We start from the raw sequence: 12100 nt of genomic DNA on the forward strand, positions 1-12100 counted from the left end.
CCGGGGCGGAGCCCTCAGGACCGCGCCGCCCTGTGCGCCCGCGCTGCCGCGAGCCGCCCGCCGTGTGCTCTGAGGGGCCGCGGGACCCCAGTGGCTGCAACCGGGCTGCCGGGGGAAGGAAGTCTTACACCAGCCGCAGTTCTGTGGGGTGGGGTGAAATGTCATGGATGTAGGTCTCGCCCTCAAAGGCAGAAACGCGTAACTAGCGCCGGCGAGGAAGAAGGGATGGGACTCTGCCTAGGAGATACCAGGAGGATGGCGGAGAACTGCTAGCCGCAGTGCCTTAATGATGGTAATTCCAGAGGAACTGGACGTCTTGGCGTATTCCACAAGCAGCGTGTCGCTGTTAGGAGCGGCGCTTTGACAGCTCGCAGTGGAAGAGCAGCGCCCAGCAGGATGGGCCCGCGGCAGCGCTGTGGAAGGAAGACCTGCCCCACAGAGAAGGTGCTGCACGGGGGAACAGGGCAGGAGTTGTGGGCACGGGCGGCAGAAGAGTTCCGAGTTTGTACTGCAGGGCTGGGGTTCACAGGGCTCAAGCAGAATGAAAACAAAGGGAAAATTCAAATGGTGGGGGGGGGGGGGTAATTTCTGGTTACAGAAAAAGATACGTGATCATGCAGGGTTTAGTGGAGAGAGCTTTTAAAGATTCTTCAATATTAAGTGTCACCTTTTCAGTATAAGCAATTTATTCAACAGATATTCCCAGCAAATCATCTAGTATGATTAAATGGCTCTCAGTAAGTTGTTAGTTAAAATGGCAGAGATGTTTTTATTTTGCACTAAATTGGCTGAAGCCTAAATTTTTCATGTTACTCCTCAGTTTTTTAAGATGCATTTCTGCCGTTTCTAGTTAAAGTGCTCATGGCACTTGAAAGTGGTTGATAGCTGTTTTAGGAGCCTGACATTTTCCCCCAGGAAGGTGACGAATTTGGGAACTCTTTGCTTCTCTCACCCACGCAATAAACTGCAAGTCAGACAGTATGATACTGTAATAAAGTACTTCAATACGAATTGAAGTACTGTATCTTACAGATTAGATATTTTTTACTTTAACATGTATGTGGTGTTATGTAAGCAGAAGGAACACCTAAAAAGTGGGAGAGAGCAATACAAACAGTTAGTTCGAGATTCCATGGCTTTTTATATGTCAAATGTTTTATAAACTGGAAGAGAAAGGCCCTTTTTTCACAACATTTAAGTCTGCTGCACAGACTATCAAACCACTTGTATGCTGTTTTACTTTACTCAACATTGAATGTGAGGCTAAGTGAAAAGATACAAAAAAGTAGTCAAAAACTATATTCTAGAGTAAATATTCTGGGCTGCATTTTCACCTTGTGTACCAGGGTAGATCTAGATGCACTTCCTCAGATCTAGAAAAGGTTGGATTCTTTCATGTTAGAGTAGTTTAAAGATCTGCTGATTGGTTCTCTAGAAAAAAGTTGGATAATATGAGAGAGAAAACAATGAGAGACTAATTTCTTTCTTGAAATAGGCTGGAATAATTAACTGAAATGTAATTTGAACTAGACTTGTAGTTTGTATCAAACTGGAACAAAATCTTTAAATGTCACTGTGTTGAACAGTTGAATAAAATGTGTCTTAGAGATACTTTAAAAATCCACAGTATCAATTAGGTTGGAAAAAACCTCTGGGATCTTTGAGTCCTCCCTGTGCCCAAACACCACCATATCACACGGACTGTGGCACTCGGTGCAATGTCCAGTCCTTGAGCACCTCCAGGGACGGTGATTCCACCACCTCCCTGTGCAGCCCATTTGTCTGATCACCCTTTGCTAATGTCCAACCTAAACCTGCCCTGGTGCAGAGTAAAGCTGTGTCCTGTCACTTGTTACCTGCCTGGCTACAACCTCCTGTCAGGGTGTTGTAGAGAGTGAATCAATTTTTTTTTTTTTTTTGGACTAGTCAAAAAGAATTTCAGTAAGGGAACAGAGACTGATTCAAGTAATTGTGAATGTGTGGAGAGGTAGACTCTTATGTGGTAAGAGTAGTCTCTGTGCAGGATGCGTTAGCACTGCAGATCAAACCAGCACCCAAAAGTCTCATTTGCTTATAAGATTACACCTCGAGTCTTTATTTTAAAATCAACATTGAACAGTTTCTGCGAAGGAAGGCTATCTGGCTGCGTAGTGTATAGTAAGAAGCGTACCTGAGTTTTCACGAATATGGAAGTGCGTGTGTTCCCAGAACTGGGAGTGTAGCAGTGCTCAAGTCCGGTGATTTTAAACGCTTGAAATCAGAAGGTTGCGGTGTTGGCCCGCGGCTGTGGTGAGGGAGGAGCGCGGTACCGCCGAGCCTGCGGGGCGGAAGCGGCGGGGCGGGCGCGGCCCCTCCTCAGCCCGGGCTGTAGCCGGGGCGCCTCGGGGCCCGGGCTGCTGCCCGGTGTCGGACCGGGGCCCGGGCTGCTGCCCGGTGTCGGACCGGGGCCCGGGTGCTGCCCGGTGTCGGACCGGGGCCCGGGTGCTGCCCGGTGTCGGACCGGGGCCCGGGTGCTGCAGGGTACCGGACCGGAGCCGCCCCCGCGCCGGCCCGGCCGTGCTGCGGCTGAGGAAGCAAAGCGGAGTGCAGGAAACAGGAGCTGGGAAGAGGCAGGAGAGGAGCTCGCAATCATTCTGCTGCTGGCTCTTATTTGGTGCAGACTGAGCGGTGAAATTTTTTTCCTGTATTTTCCACAGAAATCCTGTTGCCTCTGCCTTTCAGGAAAACTAGAAGAATGTTTTTGGGTGCTAAATCTTGTTTTTCTTTCTTCTCTTAAAAGTGCTGTTTCAGGTTTGTTTTAGAAAGCCAACAGCCTGTGCTTTGCCAGGGAAGTACAGGTTTGGAAGTCTGAGGATTCTAGTTTCACTATTGGTTTCTGTTTCTGTACTTGGGGTTTTTTTGTAATTTCTATTCTTTACCTGCTTGCGTGCTTATCTCTTCGTGCTTTATCTGGATGGCAAGTTGGTTAGTTAGTAGTAAGCAGAAGCTACATGGTGGAGAGTGTAATCATATTTGGTTTGGTAGTGCCTGAGGAGAAAATTGTCTGGTTCTTGGTATTTCTAACATGAGTGATGAGTGAGTGATCTGGATCAGTGTTTTTCTTAAGAAACTATATACTGCTATCTAAGCGAATGGAGTTGGAACATCAAGAAATAGGTTTATATATTTTGTAAGCTTGGAACCATCTTAAACTCTTCTTTTTTTTTTTTTAACATTGCCTAGCAATTTATAGCATTGACCTCTGTTAGTAATGTTTTAGTCCATATGCTTGGAAAGAAGAAGAATGAAGTAAATTAGATCATTATGTTATACTGGGATTTTATTTTTGTATCCTCTGATAGTACTTTTTAATGATTCTTCTTTTGATCGATTTCTTTTACTAATACCTTGATTAAAGCTACAGTCAAGAGTCATGTAAATCATAGTGTGATTTTTTTTATTTTTTTCACTTTCATGTACTTTGTAACGCAGAGAGGAAAGCATAGAGAGATTGAGAATTACATTGAGAATCTGGTTTTGATTGTAGTTGAAAAAGTAGATCATGTTTCATTCTGGGGAGGGTTGAGTTACTTAAATTTAAAACCAAGTGACAAAAGTGGTGCAATGATGAATCACATTGCTTGCAATTCTAAACTTCTATAACAGTTGTTTTCATATTGCTTTGCAGAAGTAATGCCTTATCTGGTTCGAAGATCTAAGAGAACTTTCTGTTTGTGTAAGGTATAAAGGAAAATGGAAGAAGATGAGACTTTAGGAGGGGAAACAGAGAGGGCAAAAGTTGAACCATGTGCTACTTCTGCCCTGGGTCGGCAGATATCAGTCAGTGAGTTCCTGTGCCACTGCTGCTACGACATTCTGATCAATCCCACTACCCTGAACTGTGGGCACAGCTTCTGTAGGCATTGCTTGGCCTTGTGGTGGGTATCCTCCAAGAAGAATGAATGCCCTGAATGCAGAGAAAAATGGGAAGGATTCCCCAAAGTCAACATTCTCCTCAGGTGAGGGAACTATGTTGTGAATGTCTTTTTTACATAAATGAAACCACAGAGATTAGCTATCTGGTTTCTTGAGTTTGCTGCAGATAAAATTCTTAGATAATTGGTAATCTGTCACTAATAAATTTAAATCCCAGATACTTTCATCTTGTGCACTTGTAATGAACTGTTCAAGCACATGGAATTAAGGGGCAGATTGGTTGGTTTTCTTTTGAGGGAGGAGGTTTGTCTGGGGGAAGGGCTTCCCCCCCTTCTAAATTTTTTGAGGGATGGAGAGGCAGGATCCTCAATCTTGTAATATAGCTGGTTGTTTTCTAATAATCCTAAATTAGATGGATCTTGGATAATTGTGTAGTAATTTCTGTAATAGGAATTACATATTGAAAAAAATGTGATCACATTGCAGAACATAGCTAAAAACGTCTATTTGCTGTCTTGAATTACCCACGAGTTGTTTTGTTAGTAATACATTATCTGGGTCAATAATATTTAAATAAATAGATGGTAGAATTGATGGTAGGCTTTTACGTTGTCTTTTGCTTAGCATTTTTTGATTGAGGCTTGCCAGTGGCACACAGAATTCTAATTTTATGTAAGAAGTAACTTGGGAGTTATGTATTTTAGCTTTAGAAGCTAAGGAAAATGTTGTTTGGCAGTGACTGATATAATTCTGAGTTTTCTAAGCTTTAATAACTGTATTTTTCTTGCTTTCAAAGATAATAGTCTTCAATAACAAAAACAAAACCAAAAAATTAGTCTCTTTTTTAAATATTAAGCCTCAATGGTTATAATACAATGATAAATATTTTTCCTATTAGGGATGTTATTGAAAAGTTATTTTCTGATGCCATTGAACAAAGAAAAGAAGATATTCAACAAAACAGTGATGTAGCACGGAGCTTAGCAACTTTCCAAAAATATGGGAATGACCAGATGCCTACAGTTTCAAACACAGGAAGAATTAATCCTCGAGGAGGGTTTTTCTCCGGCGTTCTGACAGCTTTAACTTGTGTAGCAGTAAGTTTCATCTGGTTGGTTTTCTGTCTTTGCTTCCTTAAGCATGCAGTCAAATATACAGTAAAAAAATTGTGAGCACAGAAGAGACTCCAGTAGTAAAAGTAAGAGTAAATAGCAGAGTGAGTAAAATGGCCTTCAGAGCTGTCAGGAGCTAAAATTGCAGTGTACAGCAAATGGAAATTAGTAGGTAACATACTTCCTTATAACCTGAATATTCTAGTCTCAATGAAATGGAAGTCTTTACATGTCAAGCCTCTTATTGGGTGTTTATTTATCATGTGTGTATTTGATTTGCAAGTAAAGGATCTTTTTTTATTTATCTTTGTAATCTACCTGTAGGTAGTTCTACTTGGCTATCACTGGAGTAGCAGAGAATTTGAAGATGATCTTCTTGTCCACAAGCCTGTTGCTAGGTGGACTGCTGAGGAAGTGATATTCTGGCTGGAGCAGCTGGGCCCATGGGCTTCACATTACAAAGAAAGATTTTTACTGGAGAAAGTAAATGGAAGGTGAGAGGCCTGATGGTCAAGGACAACTATTACATGATTAGACTTGGATTCCTTAGGGTGGCTTATTGTGAAATGTCTGTACTGTGTTATGTAGATTGTGGGAGTATTCTGTTGATGCATCAGAGTAAATTTCAGAAGAAGTTTTAACAATTGCTGTTGAAAAATTTTAGTAGTAGATACTTAGCAAGCTACCTGAAAATTTTCTAAGAATTTTTTAAAATGTTGATAATGCAGACTGAAATGAGACCAAGAGTAAAATTCTTCTGATGTATTATCCACCCCTTCCACCTTTCCTTTCTTGTGGAAATATGCAAATATGCATGGACTCTATGCACATATATTCCACCCAAGAGCCATGCTGAAAGGCAGGCAAGAGGAAACTGGAAAAGAAGGAAATCTAAAACCCAGGCTCTGAGATGCAGTTGGTGTAGAACATTTGATATGCAATGTAATGATGATCTTTTGAAGTCCCTGCCAACCCAAAGTATTCTACCATTCTTTAACCCAAAAGGTGCTACCTTGTAGCAGTAGCTTGTTGTTTCAGGATGCAGTTGTGTATTTGTACATCTTATTTTAGTGAATAGCCACTGTTTACCTTTTTAATTCTTCTGCTTTTGTAGACTCCTCCTAACATTGACTGAAGAGGATTTCACCAAAGAGCCTTATAGTGTAGAGAACAGTAACCATAGGAGAGCTATCATGGCAGAACTGGAACGTGTGAAAACTTTAGGTGTTAAACCACCACAGAACCTTTGGGAATATAAGGTAAATTTTTTATAGAGTGTATCCTGTCATGTATATTAATTATTTTTAAAGTAATACCATTAAAAGAAGATTCTCCTAAAGCCAGGAGGAGTGTTAGGAGGAGTGTTAAAGTAGTGTTTATCTATATAAAACCTGCTCAGTTTAATGAACTGTTATATTTGAAAAACAAGCCTTTGAAAAATGATTGTCAGAAAATCTAAGAACTGGCATGTCCCTTTCATTGTATTTTTTCACTGATTGAAACGTGATAATTTGTTACCTTTCAGGCCATAAACCCAGGAAAGTCACTCTTTCTTCTGTATGCACTGAAGAGTTCTCCAAGACTCAGTATGTTGTACCTATACTTGTTTGATTATGCAGAAGCTTTCCTACCTTTCATGCACACAATTTGTCCTATGCAAGAAGACAAGTATGAAGATACTGTCACAAAACTGCTTGTAAGTATTTAAAACATTAAATATGACACTTGCTTTAATTATAAGCATTTTAAGACTAGCAGCATAAAAACACATGATGTAATTATTCATGGTTTCATCTCTTTACACAGTGACTTTAAAAACAACAGACCTGCAGAGGAAGTGGTTCTTTGATTTTATTGTATGCAATCACCAGTGCTGCAACCATTACCTGTAATAAGATTGATTTTAGGCTTTCAAGACTTTAAATGTGTGAAACTGATTCTTCTGAAGTTCACATGACTACAGAAAGTGATGTTCTAATTTAATGGAAATTATTACATTATAGAATTATCTACTAGCAAGTATAATAAAGATAAATTACTGCTTTCCAGCTTTTTAACAAAAGAGTATTGGAAATAATCCAGTATTCAGTCAGTTTAATAGAAAATTGATTAACAGTCTTTTTTTATCCTAATTTACAGGACCTTAAAGATCCTTCTTGGAGGCAATGGAGAGAATTCACTGTGAAGTATTTATTTTTGCCATACCAGTTGATAGCTGAATTTGCTTGGGATTGGCTAGATGTGCACTATTGGACATCAAGATTTATAATTGTAAATGCCATGTTGCTCTCTGTTCTGGAATTATTCTCCTTTTGGAGGCTCTGGTCCAGAAGAGAATTGAAGTAAGTCTTACTAAGCTTGTGGAAGAGGGTGGAAAGAACACGGCCTTACAAAGAGAAAGTAACAGCCTTGTAATTTCAGAGTTGCTCACTGAAATGAGTGTCTAACCCTAACTCTGAGGAAACACAACATGTGAATCTGCAATCCCTACTGCTTGCTCTTGAATATCTTTACTTCTGTGCATGCTTCCAAGGGTTTCCTAGGGGTGGTTTTTACTCACCAGGTGTAGCAAATGTGGAAACAGTAACAAGCATGTTCTTAACCACTGGGAGATACTAAATTTTACCTTGAGAACTGTCTCTTATGGTGCCTGGTATTACTGTCAGCTGAGAACTAAATACAGCAGAATGTAGTCATGGTACAGTGTAGTTACTACAGGATGAGTCCTCAAAATCCTAAATACGTTTAGCTACACTGATAGTAGTTCTGATAATTTATCAGAATTTCTCTTTTCTGTTATTACCTCAGTCTTAATTCAAACATATTAACATTCATAGTTGGTGTGACCTTTGGAAATTGTATGGGAGAAATTCTTGTTTTGGTGTGTAGTGGGTTTTTCCCTTTGCCAGCCAATAGAGGGCAGAACGTGCCCAGAACAGTTCTGGGAACATGAAACGACCTGAAGCAGAGCTGGGATGTGGCACTGGAACCTGCTGGGTTTGGGGTCTGACTTTACATCTGGTACTACTAGCTTTTAGGAAAGTTCTTCCTGGAGTGCAAAATGGTGTTTTTTACAGGTACCCGAGTAAGGGCTAAGTAATTTAAAACTATCTGAAGTACCTATTATCTTTTCTTAGAGCTGGGTGAAAACAAACCAAGAAAGGTCCTCTAAGCCTTTTGCTTTCCTTTTTTACAGGACTATTCCTCACAGAATGTGGAGACATTTCTGGAAAGTCTCAACCCAGGGACTTTTTGTTGCCATTTTTTGGCCTTTTATTCCTCAGTTTGTCTGCAACTGTTTGTTTTACTGGGCCTTGTATTTTAACCCAGTTATAAACATTGATCTTGTGGTTACAGAGATCAGGCGTCTGGAGACACAAGTGCAGTGATTGGCATTGGAACTCATGAGCTGTTTAGCTTCTAAAAATGGACATTGTGAATAAACTTTGCTTTTTTTCCCTTTATCTATGTGGCAGTGAAATTGGTGGATTATGTTAATTTAAACATATGAAAAAGCTTTAAGGTAAGTTACTCTTTAACCAGCTGATTCCAAATTGGAGGATGAAGGAAAAAGGGACTGTGTTGGGGAAAAAAAAAAAAGCACATTCCTGTATAGCCATATAAAACTCATACAGTCATCTCACCCTATTTGTATCAGATAAATTTATTTTGTCCTGAGCATTTTGTGTATTTTCAAGCCTGCCTTAAAATCGGTGTCTTCTGCACTGTTCAGTGATTTCTTTCTTCTTCTTTTTAAACTTAGCATTTCATACCAGCAATGTGTTCCTCAATTTCAGTTTGCCGAAGGAATGCCCTTCCTGGATAGGCTTGATGTTGAAAGAACTTTATTTATTTCATTCTTCTTTACATGTAGCATTGTGACTGCTCTATACATAGCCCTCACAGTAGAGTTTGTTCCAAAATTCCAGTAGTTGAAGGCAAAGGCTACTTGAATTTTCTTGTATCTTGGAAAATGTGGTAATTATCATGGAAAATTTGTTATTCAGATCAGTTAGGCTTCATCAATAGATCCTTTCACTCTCTTTTCTTGAATTCTGTTGCTAATTCTTCAATTCAGGATTATCTCTTAAAAAGGATTATTTTGGCAAAGTGACCTGACACTGTAATTACTTATGGCAATATAATGTGTGTATCTATGTCTGTGAGCAAGTATTGACTGGAAAGTTATTTTATGTAAGCAGGATTGACATTTTTTAATGTATGTTCCTTTGACTGAATCAAAAGGTAAGATTTTTTTTCAAGAACTTATTGGTTTGTTGTTTTGTTTATTTCATTTGTGTCAGTAATGTGAACTAAATTTGGCTATGAATATTTTTCATGATTAAAGATGTGTCTTGAAATCTTCACTATTCCCATAGAGGTGGGTGAATTTGTTTGGGTTTTGACTTTTTTTTTTTTTTTTTTTTTTTTTTTTTAATCTTGAAGTACATGTTATTAGCTTTGACTTCTGCAAACTTTAGTCCTGCACCTTTGAGTAAGTTGAGGTGGATGAAAGTAGACATAGAACACTCCTGGCTCTGTAACTGTTAAAATCAATAGTTACAAAAAAGTGTATTATTCAGCAGTTCAGGGTACTGATTTCTCTTCCCAAGGGTTAAAAATATCTATAAAGTCACCCTAGCTAAAACCAGCTTTACATCCTGACAAGGTGTGAACCTCACTTCACTTGTGAGCTTCACAAACTCTTGCTGTGCAGATCAAACACTTGTGGGAAAGCCAGTTGGTCCCAACAACTTCTACATTTTTTTCATGTTTCTGTTTTGGTGATGGTTTGCATTTGTATTTTTATACCTGGCTCTAAAGTTCTAAGGGTGGAATTCCTCCCTGTGCTTACAGGTAATTCGGGGTGTATATAGAGTAAGGAATGAGCCTTATCAAATAAGCAGCTGTTTAGAAAATGCTATTTAAAACTTATTATATTGGGCCTTCTTCAATGCAGGTAGGATTACTCCAGATGAATGAAATTCAACACCTAAATTAGGCTTTGTAATAAGTGTTTAATGTAGATGAGAGGGCTCTTTGTGCTGACACTGTCATTTCATGTACTTTTTCCACTCAGTTCAAAGTTAACAAATGCTAAGATTTGTAAGAGGAGAAGTTTGATTTGTATCTTATAACCTGTGGAGGTGGATAAAAAAGTTCACAGTGAATGTTATTATCTATCTGAAAAATCTGTGAATCTGAATATAAACAAAAAAATTAACACAGTCAGTTAATCCTTAAGCTGATAGAATGAGATTTCTATTTAGGCAGTGCATAGGAGAAGGTAAATTAGAGGAAAAATATTTACTTTGGCCATTTTGGGGTGGAGAATCATTTGTTGTTACTACTGTGGCCAAAATAATGTCATTTTAGATTTAAATATATACAAGAGTCGTGTATCTAATACCTACACAAAGGCTGAATTTCACCACACAGAAAGTCTGGCCACAAAAGGTATTTTCTATGGTAGGGAGCTCTAGAAAAACATTTGGCAGCTTCACGGTCACATTCACATGCCATTTTTTGACATTTGTCTTCCAGTGAGTCTGAAAGAAAACATAGTAAGTTTGATATTAGTCTGAAGAAAGTAAAAATCACAAATGGAATCCTAAGAATTGCTCCCTCATTTTCCATACTTACCATACAAAAGCCTTACATTTCAAGTGCAATAGGAACTGTACTGAGCTTTGGTAAGAATAAGAACATGTGGATCAATCAGTAATCAATGATCTTGGCAGATGAAAATACAACAGCCAGATAAGGACTTAAATACTCTTCTTCCATTTTTTTAATAAAGGAACTCTGATAACTGATCCCTCTTTAGAAAGTGGAATGGCACCCTCCCTGCCTTCCCTCTTGCACTAGTGAAACTTGACTTTGGGAAGATAGTCCATTCACATACTCTTTATAATGTACTATAAGCTATAGCATTAAAAATAATGCATGGGATATATACATGACATGCAAAGGTGTTCCATGTCCAGCCTAAACTGCCCACCTTTTTTTTTTTTTTTTGAAGGGGTTCAGTAAGAAGTTAGGTAAAGTGTGTTTGTGTGATAAAATCCATGTCATGTCATGTTTGTTTTATAATTGTAGTGTTGTAATTTAACAGATTTCCTGGCGTGAGTGTTTCTTCTTGGCATGAACATTTTCTTCTACAGCAACGTGTTTTGGGTTCAGTGTGCCAACCAAGAAATGTGTAGTTTTTTTCTCTCTGTAACTGTCTGTAAACTGAAGAATCCTTGATTACATTTTGTCTGAGTGTTTACCATTTTAAAAGCTTAGCCAGATCTCTGCTTGAGATTTGTCCAGGAGCAGAACAAGTGTTCAGTTTTGTGAATGAACTCAAATTCTGCCATGAAATGGAAGTGTTCTTAATGTATATGTGTTTATGCTGCAACTAGCTGCCCTAAGAGCTACTCAATAGCACAGGTAGCATGAACAACATGATAGGATAAAGAATAAAACATGTTAACTGAGAACTATTCCTTCTTCTGGTATTGTTCCAGACTTAATCTTCTCCATGCTACACCAGTGACTTTTTTCTTGACACCATGCCTGCTGTCTTGGCCAGTATTTTAAATACTGTCAGGAGCAGAATCTTTACAGCCAAATAAGGGTGGACTGTAATGTGATTGATTAGTGTGAGAGAGAAGATGCTTTGTTCATCAGGGGCAGGAGAAGAAATGAGCAAGTGGAGATTCTGAATGAGGTAGACTCTTGGGCACAGTAAAGGTTGAACGTGAAGGGGGAAAGGATGTCCATACTTTCCTTTGTTTTCAGGTCAGGTAAATTCTAAATTGAGTTGTGAAATGAGAGGGTTCTGTGTTCTCTGTGAATGGCCAACTGTTGCCTTTAAACCATGGTATTCAGAAACTCAGACTTGTTTTAAACAAGTTTATGTAAGTGTTTGTGCATTTCTGTAGTGCAAATAATAACCAATTCCCAAGCTCATTTGCATTCTAGGTAGAAGCATAGAATTATGTGCAAAGTGACTGACTAAGCACTTGACTTTTAAAAACAGAGCAAGCAAACAAAATCCCAAACAGTACACAAACAAACAATATAAA

General features: G+C 38.9%; 2 protein-coding genes across 5 annotated transcripts in view; one reads left to right on the top strand and one right to left on the bottom strand.

Annotated features, from left to right (window-relative positions):
* On the top strand, window positions 1–8491 carry BFAR (bifunctional apoptosis regulator). 3 transcript variants are annotated; one of them, XM_079320955.1, is made up of 8 exons: window positions 1–444; window positions 3668–3998; window positions 4814–5012; window positions 5352–5521; window positions 6142–6286; window positions 6553–6723; window positions 7167–7369; window positions 8224–8491. In XM_079320955.1, the coding sequence occupies exons 2-8, from the start codon at window positions 3733–3735 to the stop codon at window positions 8414–8416; spliced, it is 1347 nt and encodes a 448-aa protein (XP_079177081.1). In that variant the 5' UTR covers window positions 1–444; window positions 3668–3732; the 3' UTR covers window positions 8417–8491. The 3 variants fall into 3 exon arrangements, with proteins under 3 accessions (XP_079177081.1, XP_079177083.1, XP_079177082.1); XM_079320957.1 differs by having other exon boundaries at window positions 3721–3998; XM_079320956.1 differs by lacking the exon at window positions 1–444 and adding an exon at window positions 2388–2667.
* The window catches only part of PLA2G10 (phospholipase A2 group X), a 22639-nt gene continuing 19025 nt past the window's right edge, over window positions 8487–12100 (bottom strand). For both annotated transcript variants that reach the window (XM_079320958.1, XM_079320959.1), the window contains one exon: window positions 8487–10576. In XM_079320958.1, coding sequence (XP_079177084.1) covers window positions 10431–10576 — 146 coding nt within the window. In that variant the 3' untranslated portion in view covers window positions 8487–10430. The remainder of the gene's footprint in view (window positions 10577–12100) is intronic.

This window comes from Erithacus rubecula, assembly GCF_903797595.1.
Source record: "Erithacus rubecula genome assembly, chromosome: 17".
Classification (NCBI taxonomy): domain Eukaryota; kingdom Metazoa; phylum Chordata; class Aves; order Passeriformes; family Muscicapidae; genus Erithacus; species Erithacus rubecula.